This window comes from Lipotes vexillifer, unplaced genomic scaffold (assembly GCF_000442215.2).
Source record: "Lipotes vexillifer unplaced genomic scaffold, Lipotes_vexillifer_v1.1 scaffold71, whole genome shotgun sequence".
In the NCBI taxonomy this organism is placed as follows: domain Eukaryota; kingdom Metazoa; phylum Chordata; class Mammalia; order Artiodactyla; family Lipotidae; genus Lipotes; species Lipotes vexillifer.
In genome coordinates, this window is record NW_006793703.1 from 5,389,940 (window position 1) to 5,405,469 (window position 15,530).

General features: G+C 35.5%; 1 protein-coding gene across 3 annotated transcripts in view; it reads left to right on the forward strand.

Moving 5' to 3' along the window:
- The window catches only part of LUC7L2 (LUC7 like 2, pre-mRNA splicing factor), a 57,099-nt gene that overhangs the window by 29,992 nt on the left and 11,577 nt on the right, over positions 1-15,530 (forward strand). For all 3 annotated transcript variants that reach the window (XM_007466607.1, XM_007466608.1, XM_007466609.1), the window contains 4 exons: positions 3,194-3,292; positions 5,986-6,096; positions 9,901-10,044; positions 14,144-14,320. In XM_007466607.1, the coding sequence (XP_007466669.1) occupies positions 3,194-3,292; positions 5,986-6,096; positions 9,901-10,044; positions 14,144-14,320 (531 nt within the window). The remainder of the gene's footprint in view (positions 1-3,193; positions 3,293-5,985; positions 6,097-9,900; positions 10,045-14,143; positions 14,321-15,530) is intronic.

Consider the following 15,530-nt stretch of genomic DNA (forward strand, 5'->3'; position numbering starts at 1 on the left):
TAATAAATGTTGCCTGATAAGCAGCTTTGAATTTCCACACATCTATAGAAAGTTTTAGTTGCTGTTTCTTATCACTGGAAAACTCCTTAGTTTGTTAATCCAGGGACTAATGAATGTGAGAGTAAGCAGTGGGGCCTGGAAAATCTCAGCATCCTCAGCAACACTGACACTTTAGACCATTAGTGTGATGAGGACTTTTATAATAGTGGTGAATATTCCTTATTATTTCCGAAAGGATAACTTTGAGGACATTGTCTATTTATATTTTCCCATTCATTCCTTTACATAATTAACTGAGGTAATATAGTTTTATTGAGAAACTTTTTTTTAAAGATAGTCATAAGATCTCAGAGTTGGAGGAAGAATAAAAGTTAACTGATGGTTGAATTCTTTATTCACTACCCTAGAGAAATGGTTGTCTGAACTGTATTTGAACCTCTCAGTTATCTGGCAACTAACTCTCAAGAAAGCTTATTCCATCTTTGGAAAGCTCTGATTATTAGAAAGTTATTTTCTTATGTTGAGAGGACTAAAGTCTAACTCTCTGGAGTCCCTTGGGACCATAATACACTCTGTTTCTGCTTCATGTTGAAAAGTTCTTCAGTTGACTTTTCACATCTTAATTCTTCTCCAGCTAATTACATCCGTTCTCTGGCTGTTTTGTATAGCTTTGTTTTGAGACACTTTATCTTGTTTATTCATATCACTTTTTTTTTTTTTTTGGTACGCGGGCCTCTCACTGTTGTGGCCTCTCCCGTTGCGGAGCACAGGCTCCGGACGCGCAGGCTCAGCGGCCATGGCTCACGGGCCCAGCCGCTCTGCGGCACGTGGGATCTTCCCGGATCGGGGCGCGAACCCCTGTCTCTGCATCGGCAGGCGGACTCTCAACCACTGCGCCACCAGGGAAGCCCTATTCATATCACTTTTGAAATGTGTTAGCATACAACAATGTGTGTTTTGGAGGAGAGGGGTTTGCTTTTAAAACCAGCCTTCAATAAGAGATTTCTCAACTTTGCTCATACTGTATGCTATAAGTTAATTTTGTATCACATAAATTGATCTCAGTCATGCCACACTGTAACCCTTACTTTTGACTAGTAAGTTTTTCAATTTGTCAGACTTTTTGCTCATAACCTAGTTATTTGTAAATTGGACTTCTTAGATGTAACTGTAGGACTTCATATTTATTTCTTCATACTAAATTTTATCTGGTATATCAATATTTTTGAATCTGAATCCAATGAATTCACCATACTTTTAAAAAGCTTGGGATATTGTACAGAATTGATAATCATATCCTTTGTTATACACATGTCCAGGTGGTTGGCAACCATGTCAAATAGGCAAAGTCATTTTTCCATAGTATATACAAAGCTAAGGCCCAGACCTATGTGCTGTAGATACTCGAGTCCTGTTCCCTGCTACTAGAAAGTTCCCTCTGAGTAACACTGGCATATATTTTCTTAAAGATCTGCTTTCTAAATCTTCTGTAAACCTCGAACACTCTTTTCTTGGCTTTTCCTAAGGTTAGTGTGCTTCCTCTCACTTTTTAGATCCATTTTAAATGTATCCTCTTCAGAAAGGGCTTTTCTGGCTACCTCATCCCAAGTAGCCTCTCACAGTAATGGGAGCATTACTGTTTTATTAGATCACTTAACTTTGTTCAGCGACACAAGTATGGTTTATTATTTGCTTCCCCTCTTCTAGAATGTCAGCTCCATGAGGCTGGAGACTGTATCTTTTGGCACTTGGTGCTATGTCCCAAGCATCTGGCATAGTGCTTGGCACAAGTTAGGTACTCAGCTGTCAGTTGAAGGATGACTTTACTGCTGCAATGTTTTGTTGTAGTTTTACTTTGTGCATAATTTGGGTAACAAAAACAAAAGGAATATTTACTATACCTTTTTGAATGATTGTATTCACTTTCGCCAACTTTCCAGAGATTCTGTGACATTCCAGTGATGGGATAGCATACCTCTAGTTGGAAAATCTTTGCTTTGCTCTGATCACCTTTAATCACATCTGTAATTATCTTTACATCTAGCCCATGTTTTTTCTGTTCAGTATGCCCACAAAAGGATTTCATGAAAGATCTTATCAGTTACCCAGATACATGTAAAAGTGGACAGAATTTTAGAAATTTTTGTCTCAGATATGAGAAAAGCCTCTAATTGGGTAAATAATATCTAATTGGAATTTCAAGTAGAAGGATCCTAGTAGATTCCTTATTGAAATAAATATCTACTTGGTATTTATTTTATTTCCCTGACATAATGCTTATCAAAGTGGGGCTAGATACTTATTCTTTGTGAAGTTATATTGGGTTTTAATAAAGTATCTCTTTACTAGCTCACCTGGAGTCTTGTCTGGAATCTATATCAAGATTACCAGTCTATTGTTTGAGGACTCCATCTTTATTTGAAAATTAGAATGTTATTCAAAGAATATTGACTGTAATTCACCAGTTTGATTTGCTCGTTCTTCTGATTTTATTTTATTTTACTTATTTATATTTGACTGTGTTGAGTCTTCGTTGCTGCGCGCAGGCTTTCTCTAGTTGCGGTGAGCGGGGGCTACTCTTTGTTGTGGTGCGTGGGCTTCTCGTTGTGGTGGCTTCTCTAGTTGTGGAGCACGGGCTCTAGGTGCGGAGGCTTCAGTAGTTGTGGCCCGCGAGCTCAGTAGTTGTGGCTTGCGGGTTCTAGAGCCCAGCGTCAGTAGTTGTAGCACATGGGCTTAGTTGCTCCTTGGCATGTGGGATCATCCCAGACCAGGGGTCGAACCCGTGTCCCCTGCATTGGCAGGCAGATTCTTAACCACTGCACCACCAGGGAAGCAAGCCCTAGTTTGATTTTAAATTAACTTTGTCTTTTCTGTGTTAAAGGGCCAAGTGAAATATGTTTTGAGATAAAAGCTAGAAGCTCTTCTCAGATTCTGACAGGCTTTTCCTTGTCCATGTGTTCTTAAGTACACAAGTGATCATGGTTCCCATCTGTTGGTAGACAGAATTCATGCGGGTTATTCCATGCAGGCACCAAGTTTTATACCTGTCTGAAATTTTGTAATTTGAAAGTCCATAAATAAACATCTGTATGACTTAATCATTATTCTGAAGAGAATTGTGGTTGTTAATGAATTTTTGAAAAAGTACATTTTCTGTTTTAATAATATGTGTCTTTTTTCTCCCCCCACCCAGAGAATGGATCTTGGAGAATGTCTGAAAGTCCATGACCTGGCTTTAAGAGCAGATTATGAAATTGCATCCAAAGAACAAGATTTTTTCTTTGAACTCGATGTATGTCATTTTGCTTCAAGTTAGATTATCTTCTGCAGTAAAATATTTTGAATATGGATTCATCTCTCTTAATGGGAAAAGGCTCTTAGCAAATTATCTTTTTTGTGATTATATGAAGGGTAGTACTAAATTAAGATTATGTACTTTCTTGACTAACAATCATTTTTAAAAATAGGTGAAACTGGGCATTTTAAGAAAATGTGTGAAAGTTGTGCGCGTCATATATTCTTTTGAAAATTAAGCATGTTCTTCCCAATTAAGGTGGTTGTGATTAAGGAAATACCATCTTAAGCAAATGTAAACAACTAATTTCTAGTGTATATAAAGCCCTTTAATTACTGAATTTTTACATTCGTATTTATTTTTGTATTTGTCAGTATATATGTAGAGAGAGGGAGGATATTAAGGACAATGTTGTTTTTTATGTAAAACTAATAGGAGAAATATTAGGAAATAGAAGGTACAATTTAGGTATCTAAAGGGCTCAAACTCTTGACCTTTTTTTTAATACAAACATGACAATAATTGGGACTTTTTTTTTTTTTAATAGAAAACATACCGATCAGCATTACGTAAAACATACTGATGACCATAAACCTTATATGTTTTATCAGTGAGGTAGTAGATGTTTCATTTGGTTCGGGAGATAAAGTAGTAAATAGATCTACTTCTTTGAACTTGCAGGAATTTCTGCTAACGGAAATGAAGTCATCTATGTAAACATAATTTAATATGGGGCTGGAGCAGTCAGGGAAACACCTTAAAGTGATTGTGTTATGATTTAATCTACACTGGGCATAAAATACAGCAGAAATTCGCCACCATGTAGATGTAGGGGTATGGTGTTTTCAATCTTTTTCTCTTATGGTATGGTAATACATTGTTTTTACATATCAAGTATCTACAGATTAAATTTCTAGAAATAGAATAACTGAGTCAAAGGCCAGTTTTGCCTGGTTGCCCTCCATGAGAATTATCAATTTATACTCCCACCAGTATGTATGAAATTATCTATTTCCCATAGGCCACATAGTGTGCTGTCAAGATTTCTATGTAGCTTTGATAGATGAAATGTGAAATATAGTGTAATTTTAATTTGTATTTCTGTTATGAGTGAGTTTGAAAAAATTTTATAGGCTTAAGATCTGTTTTTATTTCCTTTTCATTGAACTGTCAGTGTACATTTTGCAGGGGGTGAGTGCTGTTTGCTAATCTTGGATGTTAGTATTTTTCTAATTGATTTGCACTGACTCTTTACAGATAACGAAAATTAGTCCCTTTTCTCAGATAATACATTGCAATTTTTTCCTGTTTCGTTTTTGGTAGTTGTGAGTCTTGCAAAATGTTTGTATAGTTGTCCAATTTATTAATCTTTTAAAAATCTATTCGATTAATTCAAAAGGCCTTCCCTATCCTGATGTGATGAGAATTCTATCTCATGATTTCTTCTGGAATTTTTATGGCTTTGTTTTATATATTTAAGTCTGTGATCCAACTTAAATTTATTCTGTTATAAGGAATTGAGGTATAGATCTCCCTTTTTCCAGATAGCTGCTTAGTTGACCCAGCACTATTTATGGATTAGTGCATCTTTTTTTAAAGATAAAATTTAAACTAAAAGAATTAAATAGCTGTTTGTTTCTCATCACAGATAAAAGGTTTATTTTGCATTTTCATGAAATTCATGGGTTAATCAACCATTTTTAGAATTTGATATGTGTTGAATAAATTTTTATTTTTAAGCATTTGTGTTTTGAATTAGCTGTATTTCTCTACAATAAGAAATGAAAGTCTAAATCGGTTGGTTTGGGAATAAATCTTTAAAGTTTACTTTTAAATGAATTATTATTTAATTATAGATGTATTAATATATGCCCGATGAGTGTCTTTTATAGACCTGGATTTTTGCAGTGTAGACATTGCTAAAATTCTCAGTGGTTTATTCTTTGAGAAAAGGGCAAGTTTTTCTGATTGTAACATTTTCATTGTGAAAAATTTGAAAAGCACATGAAAACAGATTATTAAAAATTATCCGTATATTCAGAAATAATTACTGTTAACATTTAATGTATCCTCTTCCATTTTTTCTGTGCTACTTTATTTTACAAAAATGGGATCTTGCTGCATTTAACGTTTTGTAACTTTTTATTTACAAATAAATCATGACCATTTTCTTATATCCTTAACGTGTTCTACTAACACGTTTTTTAAATGGCTGAGGATTAAATTTTCCAAGTGTTACCTGGATATTTAGGGTATTTACAACTTTTCACCATTAAAAATAACACTGTGAAGAACATCTTTGAATATTAATTCCCCCATATACCTCTGATTACTTTCTTAAAATAGATTTCTAGAAGTAAAATTACTAAGTCAGGGGTCATTCTTAAAGCTTTTGATAACGATTACCATGGTGCCTTTTTATAAAGGCTGTGCTAGTTTGTGCTTCCTTCAGCACAGCATGAGAGTGGCAGTTTCCTTATAGCCTTACCTTTCCTGGGAATTATTTATGTCTATTCTTTGTCAATTTGATAGATGATGAATAGGTTTTCAATTTGTAACTGAACCCAGTTTCGTTATTTTTTTATTCCCATGGTAGCACTTTAAATAATAAAGTGTAATTTGTGAGTAAAGATATTTATGAATAAGGTTGATTTTTCTTGCACTAATTGTCTTTTAATTAAACTTCGTAGGCTATGGATCATCTGCAGTCATTCATTGCAGATTGTGATCGAAGAACAGAGGTGGCTAAGAAAAGATTAGCAGAAACTCAGGAAGAGATCAGTGCTGAAGTTGCAGCAAAGGTAAGATTTTCAATCATTTCATTAATACAAAGTATAGTTTTACCTCACTACTTTTAACTTTTTATTTTGAAATAATTACATTCATAGGAGATTGCAAAGTCATATATAGGGAAATTTTACGTACTCTTCCTTTAGCCTCCCCTAGGTTAACATCTTACACAACTACAGTACAGTATCATAAGCCAATAAATTGGTATTGGGCCAATCCTTACATTTAATTCAGATTTCACCAGTTAGGCATATGTGTGTATAGCTCTATGCAGTTTCATCACGTGTTCCTTGGGTAACTACCACCATAATTAAGTTACTTAACTGTGTAGCATCACCACATACTCCCTTGTGTTACCCCTTTAGAGCCACACCCATTCCCCACTAGCCCCTGGTCACTACTAATCTATTTTCCATCTCTATAATTATGTAATATCATTGACTGTTATGTAAGTGGAATCATGCAGTATGTATCCTTTTGAGATTGGCTTTTTTCACTCAACACAACTTCCTTACCATTCATACAGGTTGTTCATCAGTAGCTCATTCCTTTTTATTTTTGAGTATTCCATGGTATGTATATACCACAGGTTAACCATTCACATATTGAAGGACATTTGGGAAGGACATTGCGGTTATTGGCTAATACCAATAAAGCTGCAGTAAATCTTTCTGTACAAATTTTTGTGTGGACATACGTTTTCATTTCTCTGGGATAAATGCCCAAGGATACAGTTATTGGATCATTTAGTAAATATATTTTTAGTTTTGAAAGCAAGTGCCAAACTTTTCTAGAGTGGCTGTACCATTTTACATTCCTGCCAGCAGTGTGTTAGTGATCCAGTTTCTCCACATCCATGCCAGCATTTGATGGTGTCACTATGTTTCTTTCTTTTCTTTTCTTTTTTTTCTTTTTTTTTTTTTTTTTTTTTTTTTTTTTTTTTTTTTTTTTTTTTTTTTTTTGGCTGTGCGGTGTGGCATGTGGGATTTTAGTTCCCTGACCAGGGATCAAACCCGTGCCCCCTGCATTAGGAGTGTGGAGTCTTAACCACTGGACCGCCAGGGAAGTGCCACTGTGTTTCATTTTAATCATTCTGAAAGGTGTGTGGTGATAATCTCACTGCAGTTTCAGTTTGCATTTCCCTAATGACTAATGATGCTGAACATTTCTTCCACGTGCTTATTTGCCAACTGTATAACCTCTTTTGTATAACCTCTTCAGTGAAATGTTTGTGTATGTCTTATGCCCATTTTCCAAATGGATTGCTCATTTTTTTGATGTTGAGTTTTGAGTATTCTTCAGATGTTCTACTCTACTCACTACCTTTTAAAAATGTTTTGTTGACTACTTATATGCAAAAAGTAAATAGAAAAATACAGTGAACCCCAATGGATTCGAAGCCATCAGTCTTGTGCTATTGTTTCATTATTTTAAAAGCAAATTCTAGACGTCATATCATTTCACCTCTTAAACATAACCACAAAATTACATCTATAAAGGTAACAATTTTTAAAAATTATCCAATATCCAGAATGTGTTCATTTTTCCTGTGTAGAGTTGGTTTGTTGAATCAGAATTCAAAGTCCACATATTGACTTTTGTTGGTTTGACTTACTACTTTATAGTATTTTGTACCATTCAGTATAGTCTGGCACATTGTATGAAAATGCAGAATGGAGACAAAGTTACTCAGTAGAGTTTAGGTGACGTGGTTAAATATAGTGCTCATATATGTGTGTACAAAGGGAAATGGATTTCTTTGTTTGAGGAGAGGGTTACCTTTAACCAACTTTTTCTGGAAAGTTCCCTTAAGATGGGGACTGTAAAGATGGGCATCCTGAAGTACAAGGAATCTCATTTCTCATGGTTGAAAGAGATCCACAGGTGTTGGCTAGACCCCAGCTGTATTGATTTATACAGTATTGTATTGGTTATCTATCACCACAAAAATGCTGTCTAACAGACTACCTCAAAACTTAAAACATTAAATATTTATGTAGCCCATGAGTCTATAATCAGTGACTTAGGCTGAACTTGACTGGGCAGTCATTCCTGTCTCAGCTGGGCTCACTCACATGTCTTCCAGTCGGCTGGAGGCTGCTGAACTATGGCCTAGAAGGCTAGCCTGGCCATGTTCCCATGGTGGTAGCAGAGGTGCAAAAGTATCAAGCCCCGTCATACAAGCACTTTTTAAGCCTTCCCTTATGTCATATCTGCTACCGTCCTGTTAACCAAAGCCAGTTACGTGGCCAGGTTCAGAGTCAGTGTGTGATGGTACTCAGTTACGTAGCAAAGGGCACAGATGCAGGAAGGGTGAAGAGTTTTGGTCGTTAATGCAGTCATTCTGTGGCAGGTATTTGCAGAAGATATCATTTTGTTAAAAGTGGTAGGATAATGATAACAGAGTTGGGGATTTCTTTGAGGGACAAATATATTGGATTGAGGTAAATTTAAGAAGTAAAGATTACTGGCACACTACTTTGTTGGGACTGGATATCCATTTCAAATCAAAACCTTCTTTGCAGAACTTGCCTGGTGGTCCAGTGGTTAAGAATCCTTCTTCCAATTCAGGGGACACGGGTTTGATCCCTGGTGAGGGAACTAATATCCCACACGCCACGGGGCAACTAAGCCCACGCGCTGCAATGACTGAGCCCGCACTCCACAACTAAGACCCAGTGCAGCCAAAGGCGAAAACAAAAACTTCTTTACTAATATTATTGGCCACACAGGCTGAGTACTTATTTTGTAGCCAAAGTAAAGACTGTGTTTATGTTACCATGTGCTGTTAAAACAATAAGAATGAACTAGATTCCCACGATGATGGTGGTGGTGAGGAGGAGGCATATCAAAACGCAAGGCAAGAATTAATCCTAATGGAAAGACATGGACTAAGAGAGAAGGGTGCCATGCTTGTCTACTGAATATCAGTAATGTGCTGCGTGCACGTACAGGCACGTTTTCTCGTTTCTCACAACTTTGTGAGATTATCGATACTTCTCAGATGAGGAAGTAGATTCAGGTTACGTAATATGGCCAGAATTGCATGGCTGTTCATTGGTTTGGCAGTTGGACTCTAAAGCCATATCTTTGCTTTAAAGAACATCCTCCAGTTCATTTCTTTTACTCATGTTTGAGTGTATGCTATTTCTTGGGCATTGGAAATACAAAAATGGTATATAGATATCTTTAAAGTGGTGTGATATATATAAAAGTAATGGTCATAGAAGATACTAAGATGGCACAAAGGAGGGTATTGCCCTCTCTGCTTAAGTGTCTTAAGTGAGGGTAAGGTGTGGTGATTGATTGTTCACCAGTGCTTCACATAATAGACTCTTGAGTTGAATCTTACTGAATAGACAGACATACACTAGGCAGGTAAGGGAGGTAATGGACGACATCTCAGGAAGAGGGAGCAGTACGTGCAAAGTCACAGAGGAAGAAAACAACAGGGTAAGTTTAGGAAACTAAATATAAGTGTACATTTGTTGTGAAGTTGGAGAACAGAAAGAGATAGTTTGGAAAGGTACAGAGAGCCAAATTGTGCACAAAAATGTATTTTATACTTGGAATGCACTGCCAGAGCAGAGGTTGAGAAGTAATAGTTACATTGAGATCAGTTGTACCCCTGAATTCACTGAAGTAAAGGCAGGCAGGCTCAAGAGTATCTTGATGTCCCACCAGTTCATTTACGATATGCTCAGAAAGCATTAGTTATACTCATATTGCCTTAGATAATTTGTGTCTTTTTATGCAATATTTTGAACTTTGGTACATTCTGCTTTTTATTCATGATCTTTTCTGATTCTCTCCAGGCAGAACGTGTTCATGAGTTAAATGAAGAAATCGGTAAATTGTTGGCTAAGGTGGAACAGCTAGGAGCTGAAGGGAATGTGGAGGAATCCCAGAAAGTAATGGATGAAGTAGAGAAAGCACGGGCAAAGAAAAGAGAAGCAGAGGTAACTAAATGCTTTATGGTAGTTTATAGAGCCTTAGTGTCTGTACTTCCTAAAGAACATATATTTGACTAGAAATTATTGAAAAATTATTACTATGAAAGGAAATTTAAACCAGTTTAAAAATATTTAACTAGTTTGTATCATACTAATGGGTTGTATATCAAAATTAGTGGTTGTTTTGGAATTTAGAGTCATTGATCTATTGAAATTTATAACTAGTAAATGAAATTAACTAAACTAGCTAGTCATACACAACAGTCTCACACACAATCCACACACATGCAGTCTTCATATACATGGTCACTATGATACCCTACCCCCTACTCCATGGCCCATGCAACTATAGTATTCTCCCTTCTTACTTGGTACAGTCTGCTAACACATTGGGAGCCTCCTCTCATTCTTCCTCCACAGCACAGATCAAACTCTGATATCCTGCAGACAAAGTTCTATTTTGTTTGGTCTCTCTGATATTTTTTAGAAAATCGAATGCCTTTGGATGAAAGTGTAACTCTCCCCTTTACCATAGTCTCCATTGTTCCTAACTGTATCACACCTGGGTTTAATTTTTTCTTATTATCTAGCCTTTTAAGGCAGAAGCTCAGATAATTGGTTTATTTTTTAATTTTATTGAAGTATAGTTTATTTACAATGTTGTGTTAATTTCTGCTCTGTAGCAGAGTGACTCAGTTATACACATGTATTCTTTTCTATTCTGTTTTATCACAGGATATTGAATACAGTTTCCTGTGCTCTACAGTAGGACCTTGTTGTTTATGCATCCTATATATACTAGTTTGCACCTGCTAATCCCAAGCTCCCAATCCTCCCTCCCCACACCCCTTAGATCATTGATTTTAGACCATTTAATGCTGTAAGTTTTCTTCTAAGCACGATGGTAGCTTAGAAGGTATGAAACAGATTTTCATATATTGTGTTTTTATTTTCATTTCTAAATATTTGCTAATATTGCTTTGTGATTTCTTTTTTGACTTGTGGGTTTTGAAGGCATGTGTTTAGTTTTTACATATTTGGATTTGTTTTTTGATTGTTTTTTTCAGATTTTTTCTGTTAATTTTAATTGAGTTCTGTTGTGGTCAGAGAACATGTGTGTGATTTCAGTTTTCTTAAATATGTCAATACTTGTTTTGTGGCCCTGCATATGGTCTGTCTTGGTGAACATTCCATCTGTACTTGAGAAGAATGATATTCTGCCTTGCTAAATGGAGTGTTCTATAAATGTCAATTGAGTCAAGATAGTTAATAGATTTTTTTCAAGTCTTCTGTATCCTATTGAGTTTTCTGCCTATGAGAGGAGTGTTGAAGTCTCTATAGTTGTGGATTTGTTTGTTTATGCTTTTCATTTTGTCAGTTTTTGTTTTATTTTGAAGCTCTGTTATTAGGCTAATAGACATTTAGGAGTGTTGTATCTTTTAATTTAACCCTTTATTATTATGACCTGTCCTTCTCTGTCCCTGTTAATGTCCCTTGTTTTGAAATCTCCTTTATCTTACGTTAATAAAAGACTCTCCAGCTTTCTTCATAAGTTGAAGTTGGGTACTATAAACCCTAGAGAAACCACTGGAGGGGAGAAAAGAGTTATAACTAATAGTAGCAATAAAATGGAATCCTAAAAAAATACTTAATCCAAAAGAAAGGAGAAAAGGAACAAACAACAGATTGGACATATAGAAAATAAATAGTGGGATGGTAGACTTAAACCCAGTGTACCAATAATTACATTAAATGTAAATGGTCTCAACAATCCAATTGAAAAGCAGAGATTGTGAGACTAGATTTAAAACAAAACAAAACAACAACAAAAAACCCCCACAAGACTTAGCTATATACTAGCTACAAGAAACCCAGTCTAAATACAAAGACACAGATTAAAGGTTCTAGGCTGGGAAAAGATATACCAAGTAGCCATTCTAGATAGTTTTAATGTCTTAATATTAGGATTTCTTGAAATGTAGTTAATATCAATCCAGAAAATAAATACTGTGAATTTTAAAATGCACAAATTATTTTATAGCTGGTTTATTTCCCCGGAAGACTCTTAGGTAATGAAGCCAGCAATCATTATTACTTTCCTTCCATATATTGGAGTTTTCATAAAACTTCATACATATACACTTGGTGATTTACTAGTATTACCCAGTAGCTCAGTATTGTTAGCCTGTTATGTATTATCAGTTGACTTTTACTTAGGACAGTACATTAAAATGTTTACTTTCCTATTATAGATTGTGTTCAACTGTACGCAATAGGAAACTTAACTTACAATGACTGAACCGAAGAAGGGTTTTGTTTTGCTCATTTAATAAATACTTGAGGTTAGGAAGCCTGGGGCTGGTACAGTAGCTCCATGATGCCATCTAGCATACAGGCTACTTCTGACTTTAAGTTCAGCCATCCTTACTATGTGGATCCATCTTTATGCTTATCAGCTTGTGGTAGCACTATGGCCACTAAGCCTAAAGCCTTTCCTCTATGTGTAAGCAGAAAGAGGAGTAACAAGGCACAAAAGTTTAGTTGACTCGTCTTGTGTGTTGTGTTTTGTTTTCCTTTAAAAAATTTTTTTATTTTGAAATATTTTAAGAAAAGTTAAAACATCGTGTGAAGAATTCCCCTATGTCCTTCACCCAGACTCTTCAACATTTTACCACATTTGCTTTATCATTTTCTTCCTACATGAGTGTGTGTATTTTAACTGTTTGACAATAAGTTATAAATATGCTGCCTCTTTATCCCTAGATACTTCAATGTGTATTTCTTAAAAACAAGGATATCTTATTATATAACCACGGTACAATTATCTGAATTAAGAAGTAACATTGATACAGTACTATTAATTAATCTGAAGACTTTGTTCAGTTTTTGCCAGTTGTCCCAATAATGTTCGTTTTGAGAAAAGAAATATTTTTTTGTTTAAGATCCAGTCCAGGATCACGTATTGCATTTAGTTATGTTTCTCTAGTCTAATATAATCTGGTACCTCAGTCTTTGTCTTACATGATCTTGACAGTTTTGAAAAGTATAGGCTAGTTATTCTGTAAAATGTCCTTCACTTTGGATTTGTCTAATATTTCTTTCTCATTAGATTTTTGAGAGGAATACCACTGAAATAATGCTACAGCCTTATCAAAAGGCATGTGTTAGTGGTTTGTTCATTTCTGGTGATGTTACCTATTTTTCCACTGTGAAGTTACTGTGTTTCCCTTTTGTAATTAATAAGTGTCTTGGTATTGACATTGTAAGTATTCTGTTTTCCATTGCTTCTTGATCCACAGGGTATAGCAGCTGATGATGATTTTCGTCTGAATCTGTTGACTCCTTTCTAAAGAATTTTCCTGTAGGTTCTGTCAAGCAGTGTCCACTTATATCTCCTTAGCAAAAGCTACATGGCAGCTTGGAAATGTAATGTTTTTAGCTGGCCACGGTGCTGCCTCAAACAAAAATCAGAATTCTGTTAATAAGGAGAAAGAGTAGAGTGGATACGCAAATCCACTAATACTTATTATTTCATTAATGAACTTAATATAAATAAAATGATTTGAGTACAAGACATCTTAATCTCCGTAAGACACCTTTCATCTTTGTCTTTAGAGCTACTCTGTTTGATGGGAAGTCTTATCCTTTGTACGCCCTGTCTGCATTTACATGGGGGGGAATGATATGTGGGCAAGAAGGCAGTGGAAGGAAGCTGTAATAGTATGGAAGACATGCAGTCCTTGTCCCCAGGCATGGGCGACTGCTTCTTCCTTGGTCCTTCACTGATGTATACTTTTGGGGTTGCTACATCTCATTTTTAACGAAAATTTTAGAAAACAGAACATTGAGAAAGCCTTTTAAGAAAGTTGTATCATGTTCCTGTTATGGTATTTCTTGAAAAAAGAGGCTCTGATCTTTTGTTTCCAGTGGAGAAGTCCCGAGGACAGAGGATCGGGGTAATGGGGAATCTGTAATATTCGTGACAAAATAGTCATGCTTTTGTGTGTTCATTAGAAACGTTTTTGGTATAAACATAGTGTATTTTGTGCAATTGTATGATTTTAATGCAGTTTATATGAACATTGTTTCTGTCACTTTTGTTTAGGAAGTTTATCGGAATTCTATGCCAGCTTCCAGTTTCCAGCAGCAGAAACTTCGAGTCTGTGAAGTTTGCTCTGCCTATTTAGGTCTTCATGATAATGACAGACGACTGGCTGATCATTTTGGGGGTAAACTGCACCTGGGATTTATTGAAATAAGAGAGAAGCTTGAAGAATTAAAGGTACATTGGTAAATTAATATCCCTCATAGCCACTCATTCTTTTGATCTGTGTAAGTTGTCTTTTTGTGTAGTATTCTTGATTGTGATTCAGGACTATTCTTAACTCTGATTCTGTTAACAGTTCATACTGAATAGTGTAGGATTGTAAATGGAAATACCAGCTTGTTTAATGGATGATATCTGAGAAACAGACTTTAAAAATCCTCTTACTCTGGGAGGAGGTACTATTTTTGTCTTGGATACGATGTTGAATTAGGGAGGAACGTTGCAAACTGGGTTCTAAAATAATGCCTAAAATTTCCAGTGATACTTTCTTTTTTTAATAAAACGAATAGTAATTTAATATATTTAGTTTAAAGGAAGATTAAAAAAATGATCCAATATTTATTTGAAATATTTTGCAGTTCACTAAATAGCAAACTGGTAGGACCTCTAGTTTTATGCTTTTGCCCCCATTTCAGAAAGGACTTAGAAACCTGCTTTTTTTTAAAAAAGGACAATCACTGTCGCTTAAATATATAGGCTGTTGTGAGAAAGGCAACACAGCTCTTACTCATCTGCTGAGTTCTGAGAAGATAAGCAAACAAAGGATATTTCTAAAGAGGTGAACATAAGCAGAGTCAATGGAAAGGATCAGTTTACTTTTCAACAATCTGATGTGGCTAGTTTTTTAAAAAAATGGTGGCACTGTAGCATTTTGTCATGAATTGAGGACTGTCTCAAAGATGGGAAACACTGGGAAGTGACTTTTTGTGCAGTTATCACTGAAATTAACCCAGGATCCATAGTTTGACATGTAAAATAATGTGGAATCAGAATCCCCTAGACACGTCTCCATATTTGTAGTTAACTGTGAGCTCGTCTCAGTATTTGGAGTAGCTAGGATGACCTTGGGTAAAGTTTTTGAAATTACAAAAAGAGTTTCACTACAGCAAATGATTGTTTGGCTTGAAGTTAAAACTCAAAAATGGTACCTAATTGGGAACCTTTGCAAATATAGACCTAGCAACAGAACTGTTTAGCATTTCACTGGTACTTTTTAAAAGCAGCAGCCTCAGGATTGTACCTAGAAGTCGACAGAAGACATCTCTATATTGGAAATCTTTAAAGAGTTTAGAAGACGTTAAGAGGAGAAAAATCTCGTGAAAGCGACTTTGAAATATTAAGAAGTCATGGAGAAACATGAAATTTTATATGGAAGGGGGGAAAG